At 40.9% G+C, this 7,929-nt stretch overlaps 1 protein-coding gene across 1 annotated transcript in view; it reads right to left on the bottom strand.

Moving 5' to 3' along the window:
* LOC121958293 (uncharacterized) overlaps positions 1 to 7,929 on the bottom strand; it is a 34,037-nt gene continuing 26,108 nt past the window's right edge. Inside the window, exons 9-10 of the mRNA XM_042507181.2 lie at positions 6,798 to 6,890; positions 1 to 4,680 (exon numbers count right to left, since the gene is read on the bottom strand). Of these exons, the coding sequence (XP_042363115.1) occupies positions 4,234 to 4,680; positions 6,798 to 6,890 (540 nt within the window). The 3' untranslated portion in view covers positions 1 to 4,233. The remainder of the gene's footprint in view (positions 4,681 to 6,797; positions 6,891 to 7,929) is intronic.

The raw sequence follows: 7,929 nt of genomic DNA, 5'->3' as shown, positions 1-7,929 counted from the left end.
CAGTCCTTCGACCATCAGTTTGTCATTAGTCCATTGTACCTTCTTATTCTTATTCTTATCTGAGCTTATTTGACCCAACTTGATATTTACACCAAACAAAGTTTTTGGGAGCCTTACTGTTGTCTTTTTCTCTTATTATATCAAATCAAGTCAAAAAGTCCCTGCAAGAGCAAACGTTTCCCTACAAAACAGCCATACAAAATCAATAATTCAACAAGTGGGGTATGCATATCATTTCACACACTCATGATTCATGTATTTAACATTTCAATTAAATAAAGTCTCAATCCAAACTACATTTTTTCCTGAATAAGAAGGGAACTACTTTGTCATTTTTTTGCAGATCAATATATTGTATTTACAATAGCTGCTACTTATTTTTACCCTCTTTAATGACAATGTGAACCTTTTTCTTGCCTCGGAGGGCTCACCTGTTTAATTTTGTGCTTTTCTTGTCCAGACACCAAACACCTGTGTCTGTCCGACTGCTTTTAGTTACCATCGGAGGTATGAGGTCGTAAATCTCGCAGACTTTTCCAGGTTGACATCAATTCCGTTACAGCATGAGGTAGTCACACTGCTAACAGCTGTCAATGGGAACGATAACACGGGCATCTAAATGGGATCCTTGGGACACTGCAGCTCTGTTATGATGAAGATTACTGTGTTTTGTGTGTTTCAGTAGGGGGAAATGTGTGATTTATGCCGTTTTGATTCCCTATTAGTGTAAAATTGCTGCACTCTTCTTTTGCAGCGGCTCTGTGCGAGTATCATGGACTGTTTGGCCCTGCGGAGGGGAGGACATGATTGGACAGAACAGTGTAAGATGTCTCACTCTCATTCTGTGAAATGTCTTTGGTGTAAATCAGTTTTACTGTGACCTGAATTAGCCCGGTCTTCTTCCACAGTAAAGAAAAAGGAAACTAATTAGTCAAAAGTAGTTGTTACGGCTGTGAGAGCTTCATCTAATTGACTCTGTTCATGTTTCTCTTTAAATATGTTTGAACTTGTGCCACTATTTCCATCCTCTCATCTGTATTTCTGTGCCCCATTGCTTCTGTCTTTTCTTACTTTATTCTTCCACAAAATGCATTTATTATTATTTCTAATTAAAGACAAAACTTAAACATGAAAAGTCGATTTTTATCCAAGGATGTCACTCAGAAGCGACCTGTGGTACATCTACACCACCATCATTTATTCTTTTTTAAACCTCGAATGCTTCAGAGCTCTTCACTGTAAACAAATGTACATTACGAACTATCAGTTTTTGGAATTTAAATGCCCTGGACTCAATAAAAGGCGTAACCTGGTCACAGAGTGACTTAATACATTTATACTGGAGTGGTTGTAAACATTTGACCCTTCTATACTATAAATACTACACACTACTTACTGGTACAGTCAATGGTCAGTATAGCCACCAGAAGAAAATGTTGGTGTTGTACGTTTCTGCAAACCATAAATACATTACATTTGCATACACTGCATACGAATCATGTAGTTTCTAAAATAATATACTTTAGAGCAGACATTCTCAAAGTCTGGACTTGGCACGTCAATTCAGACCCAGCTCACACCTCGTATCAGGAATACAATAATACAATGTAATGAAGTGTACGTTTACAATTTTGAAAAAAATGTTTTATACTTCTAGCAATTTGGAGATCGTTACAGCAATCCTGGCCCGAGTTTAAGCCTTAATCGTAATCATTTTTATGTTGTTGTCATGGCAAAGTTGACAGCTGGCGAGCATGTGACGTTTCATCACGTGTCAGAGTTCAAGGGTCGGCTAACATTTGTCTGTTCCATAGACTGTAAAGATTTATTTATTTTAGATTCTTTATATAAAGTCTACGTAAGCTGATTTTGTCATCATGTAGGGATTGCTAGATGGCATGTCACCAGACACGACACCTTCCAAGCTGCACACCAGTGTTTGAGACCAACAAATAAAACACCTGCTGTCTTTTAGCACTGCTGTGTTTCCAATGACTTTTTAAGCACCAAACATGGGTATTTTCAAACAACCTATTGCTGATTTTTCAGTGAGAATAGTGGCTGGTTTTTAGAGAGATTGGTTTTTAGAGGAGGCTTCTTTCCCTGCCAGTATAGTGGCACAAAAAAACGGTTATTTTTTACCGAGACATTGCATTTACTGCCAGGATAGTGGTATGAAAAGCAGTTGTGTCTTACTGAGGCATCACTGCTTTTCCTGCCAGGCAAAAAAAGTGATGTTTTTTTTTACCAAGATACTACTGTGTTTCCAGCTGTGAAAGTGCCTTGAAAAGTGGTTGTTTCAACCAAGATATCCCAGCTTTTTCAGCAGAAATAGTGGCATGAAAAGTGGTGACATTGCTACTTTTCCTTCCAGGATTGTGCCACCAAAACTGGGTGTATTGCGCCAAAAGATTATTTTTTCCTAACCTTAACAAATGCTTTTTGTGCCTAAACCTAACCTCTTGTGTTACCACAGCTCTGCTGAGAAACACACTGTTACAACTCATCCACAACAAAATAATTCATTTATGTATCTGTGGTTTGCAGAAACTTTCAATGCAAGCATTTACTTCTGTCGAATGGCTTGTAGAATCACTGAATTTCATGTTGCACAGTTGTTGGGTTTGGATTCATGGAGCACAAGTAACAAATGTGAGGTCATTTTTGAGTTAGTGGTATTACTATAACCATTAATTCAGGATTTTTATACTCTAAGAGCACCCTCCTCTTTTTCATTTCCAATTTTTCACGAGCTGAATGCAGAGGACTGAATGTCTAATATATCCACACACACATACACACATACACACACTTCTCATAATCACTGTTATTCAGTCTCACTCCATTGGGGCTGTAGGCTGCGTCGTTATCTCAGATTGATCCAACTGCTTTCCAAGTCACTTCATTTTGGCAAACAACTGGGCTACAATAATCAGAGCTCCATCCGATGGATGGGAGCTAAGATGAAAATAGGACGCTTTAAATCATGCAAGTCATTTATCTGTTCCCCAAATAGTACCCTGTTCCATCTCTGTCGTCTCTTTTATCACCGCTCCTCACTCTACGGCGTCCGTGAATCGGTCCTGCTGCATAGAGACCAAGAATCCAATTATGTTCTCGGGAGCTGTTCCAAAAGTCCAAGAAATGTTGCGCACTGTCCTCCTAATTTTATGTTGCTCTGACAGGGCTTGTGTCAACTCCACTGGGGGGTGAAAATAAATAAAAACAGACGAGAACAGTTTCCACAGTTAGCTGTCGTTCTTGTGGGTGTTTTCTCTGGATCGTCATCATTAGCGTGAGTGAGATGAGGTGGACATTTCGACAGGTTTCTTCAGGTGACGCCCTCAAATGTGTCAGATTTGACAGCGAAGATATGAGAGAAAGGAAAACCGCCACTCGCATCGGAGATGTGGTGTTCAATCTACGGAGTTTGTTTCACTTTTCAGGCTTTTCAGAGAGGATATCGGCCAACGCGTGCTGAGACAAGCATTTCTGTCGGAGAGGCGGAGACGCTTTCTGATACACTTGTATTGTTAATAATAGAGTCTGTGTATCGGGTGGGAAGAAATATAATCATCGTGGTGCTTGTCTGATGCCGTGAGAGCAGACAAAAGTGCTGTCAGAGGCAACACACTGAGATTCGCCTCGGTACAGGAGAAGCTGTTGTTATTAGTAGCCTTGGTCTTAGAAAATAATTTGTTGGAGGCGTGCTGACTTCACCTGTCAAAAGTGTCATACTCCTGAAATTTTTTTTTCCTTTTTGACAATGTTTCGGCAGGAGGTGAAATCTTTCGATCTCATTTAGGTGTTTTCCTAAAAGTGCTGAGAGTGTTTTACCCTTTTTACATTAACTTCTTTTTGAGCCCCGCCGCCCCGTTGAAGTTCGCATGCAGACAGTCTACTCTATAACGTCAGCATTTTCCTGTACATCTGAACTATGATTTCTACTTTAATGTTTCATTTAAATGCATGCATTTTCCATATGCACAGATTATTTTGATACAGTTTGGGGTTTGCATCTAATTTTCCAGTGTTGAGTGCGTTAAATTTTGTATTGTGCATTTTGTGCAACTGCCTTTTTAGTATTTTCTTTTAGGCTAAACTGACATCTGAAGCAGGAGTATTTTGTCTATGATTTCTGTGACTTTGTGGTGTTTGGATGATCGACAGAGCCAGATTGTTGTGGATGTCATTATTGTTTAGGAGCTAAAAAATTCACCATGGTGGATCCTCTCAGGTGCTCTGAGCTGGTTCCTCGTTCTGCACAGCTTGCTCGCTCTCCGCTCCTGCTTCTGTCTTGGCTGAATCCGACCCAGCGGTGCCCCTGGAGGCCGCTCCTGGTGATGCAGCACCTTGTAGACTGCCGTCCGGGGTGGCGGCTGCAAGTGAGCGAGGATTGGAGGCTGGGCTGGCGCTCATGGCGGAGTCAGGGGTCCGGCTGGCGCTGAGGTCCCCAGGGGGGACAGCAGTGGCATCCTGGCTGTCGGAGTGAACTTCTTCGGTTACTGCTGTGGGGGAGACGGCGTTCAAGAGGGGCTTGTGGGAGGCGTAGGTCATTGCGGCATCTGTGTCACTGTCCAATGGGAGGCCAGAGGTGAACTCCACCCCGGAGTCGCTCATCTCCAGGAAATTATCGGACGAGAGGGTGTGGTAGCGGCCCGGTTTGGAAACCTCGAGGCCCTACGGAGGAGGAGGGAGGAGAAAGCAGCGAGAAGAGGAGTGATGGCGAGGAGAGGAGGAGGGGTGAAGGTCAAAGGAGACAAAAGGCACAGTGAATATGAGATCATGAAAGAAACAAGGAGAGCAGAGGAGGTATAAATCAGATGATAAAACAAAAAAGGGCAGAAAGAAAGACAAATGAGAAAAAAATACAAAAAGGAGTCAGAAAATGGAAGAAGGCACAAGAAAAAAGATGGATAAGATGAGTAAAAATTCCCCCAACAGAGAAGAAGAGATGGAGGAGGGATGTTGTTTAGGATGGAGGAAGGGAGGGAAAAGAGGAGGGGAAAATTGAGGTCAGGGGAAGAGCAATGTGAATAATTCATGCACATGTTTCTGGGACCATATTTATATTTACCTTCCTCTACCATGTACAGCTTATTTTCCCTGTTACATGGAGACAAGATGCACTGCGTGATTTTTTTCTGAACTATTCTGTATCGCTGGTCTCCTTTTGCACATAAGCAGAAGCTCTAATCAAACAGCTCAAAGAACTCCCTGAACCTTGACCACTTCAATTTCTTTATTTCACTTTCACAAAAGCTCCTTCCTATAAACTTTAATCTAATCTGTTCCATGACTGAGCGGAAAGTCTGAGGTTGATTGCTTTTTAATTACACTTGGCATTGATGTGACTTTAAATGGCAGGTAGCTTCTGCCAAGCAATCTAAAACGCACAAGGTTAATGATTGCTTTGTTTGTAAATCTGTTCGCTATGCAGCTGTAAAGGAAAACTGCCCTGATAGTACAAAGGTGTTTTGTAATCAGGTTTAAGACATTACTCCAGATCAAGACTTTTATTATGGCGGGAAGGATTCTTGTTTAATGTACGTTATCAAAAGAGTCATGAAACCTCAAAACCCTGTTTGTTTTGTTGACCTATTAACCTGCTTTTCACTTTGAGACCAAACAATCTTGCACAGTGATGAATAATTCAAGCTTAGCTTGTTGACTCATCTGTGTCAAAGTAAAAAACTAATGCAGGTTTGGCTGCTTCTGGCTGCAAAATCTGGTTGGACATTTTGACAGTTTATTTATTTTGTTAATCATATACTTGTACGTTGATAACATATTTTAAGGTTAATTAATTTGCCGCCACCTTTCTTCGTCTCTCTGTGAAAACTAGAATTAGCACCTCAGTGTTGTTTACCTCTGTGCACTAGTCAAGGTGCAGTTACAGTTTTACATCCATGACTGTGAAAACTTTAATGTTTCACTCAGATGTGCAACAGAAGGCCTATATAATCAGCACAGTTTCAAGGCGGAAACCCAAGATTGGTGTCACCAGTTCAGTGTCTGACCAAATGTCTCCCCTAAATCAGTATGTTTTTGCAGAACATTGTGGTGTCACATTGAAGTTGACCTTTTGGATATAAAGTGTCATCACATCCTCATTTTATTCTATTTGACATTTGTGTGAAATTCTGTCATAACTGGTGTATGAATTCATGAGTTGTGGCCGAAAAACATGTTTTGTGAAGTCACAGTGACCTGGACCTACAACCAGTTCATCATTAAGTCCAAATAGACATTTGTGCCAAAGTTGAGGAGATTCCCTCAAGGCATACTTGATTGCATTCACGAGAATGAGATAGACACAAGGTCACAGTGACCTTTGATCACAAGATACTAATCAGTTCATCATTCAGTCTAAGAGGCCATTTGTAGCAAATTTTATGAGAAATAAATTTCATGAAAAGTGTCCATGAGATATCACATTTACAAGAATGAGTGGGGTGCAGGCTCACAGCAAACTTTACCTAATTGGAAATTTTCCCAGATTTAAAAAAAAATCCTTAAGGAGTTCAGAAGATATCATGTTCATGAGAATGAGACAGACAAAAGCTCACAGAGACCTACGACCACCAAATATCTAATCAGTTCAATGTTGAGTCCATGTGGACGTTTGTGACGAATTTGAAGACACTCCCTCAAGGCGTTGTTGAGATATAACGTTTAAAGACTGGGACGTACAGCGTAAGTACATACAGATGGACATATGGACAACCATGTTGCCTCTGGCCTCAGCTATCGCCGGCACAGAGGCATAAAAACAGCTTCTAGGTTCAACCACTGACCTTTATGGTGACCTCTGTGCTCTCCGACGGCTTCTCACACACAGACTGCATCAGAGATTCCTCCGTGAACCTGGTGTAAGCCTCATGGACCACCTGCAGACCCACACACACACACACACACACACACACACACAAACACACAGAGGAGACGTGTAAAAATGTGGCCACAACAATGTCATGTCCCAGCACCTGAGTGTTTAACTGATGTATGGTGACAACTAGTCACCAAAATACATCGACACTGCTGAAGAGGACATAAAAACACACAAACACAGAGGGCACATGTAACTGCACAGAAAGCTCTAAAATACACATATAAGATATTGAAGAGGAAGCTTGTGTGACATGACAGAGAGACTGTTTTATTTGTCTTCACAGTGGGGCTGGAGGTTGAGAGGAAACAGAGCCAAAGAGGATGTAATTTTTCAAAAATGTCGGTTTCATTGAGCTGCAAGAAAGACCTCATGAGGGAAGATAAAAGACAGATGGAGGAAAGGTGCACTCTGTTTGAAAAATAAAAGCAGCAGAGGAGGAGAGGGAGGACTGAGATGGATTTGTTGTAAAAGAAGTCGAGCAAAAATAGAGACAAGTCTGAGAGAATGAGGGTGACAGATAAAATGTGGTAGCTGGAAAGAAAGTCATTTAAAGAGACAGTTCACCCCCAAATCAAAAATCCATATTTTCCTCTCACTTGTAGTGCTGTTTATCAATCTAGAGTGTTTTGGTGTAAGTTGTAGAGTGCTGGAGATATCAGTTGTAGAGATGTCTGTCTTATCTCCGATAAAATGAAACTAGATGGCACTCTGCTTGTGCGGCTCAAAACGCCCAAAATAATACATTTGAAAAACTCAATAAAAATGTCTCTTTCCAGAAATCATGACCCAGTTACGCAAGATAATCCACAGACTTCATCGGGAGCTGTTTCATGTAGGAACTATTTTATTTTGTCATGTGTTGCTGCTTTGCTGTCAACTTCAGCGTCCGCATATCACAACGATTTCTTAATTCTGTCCATCCATGAGCTATACCTGCTTTTTTTTCTTTTCTCAAAGCTGATTCCAATCATCAATACTAAAAAGTCTTGAAAAGATTCAATGAAGAGGCCCTCCCTAAATCTGCTTTATTTATATCA

Source organism: Plectropomus leopardus, chromosome 17, assembly GCF_026936395.1.
Source record: "Plectropomus leopardus strain MGB_pleo_1.0 chromosome 17, ASM2693639v1, whole genome shotgun sequence".
Taxonomy (NCBI): domain Eukaryota; kingdom Metazoa; phylum Chordata; class Actinopteri; order Perciformes; family Serranidae; genus Plectropomus; species Plectropomus leopardus.
The sequence above is the reverse complement of the archived record's forward strand: the minus strand, read 5'-3'. Positions and strand labels throughout refer to the sequence as shown.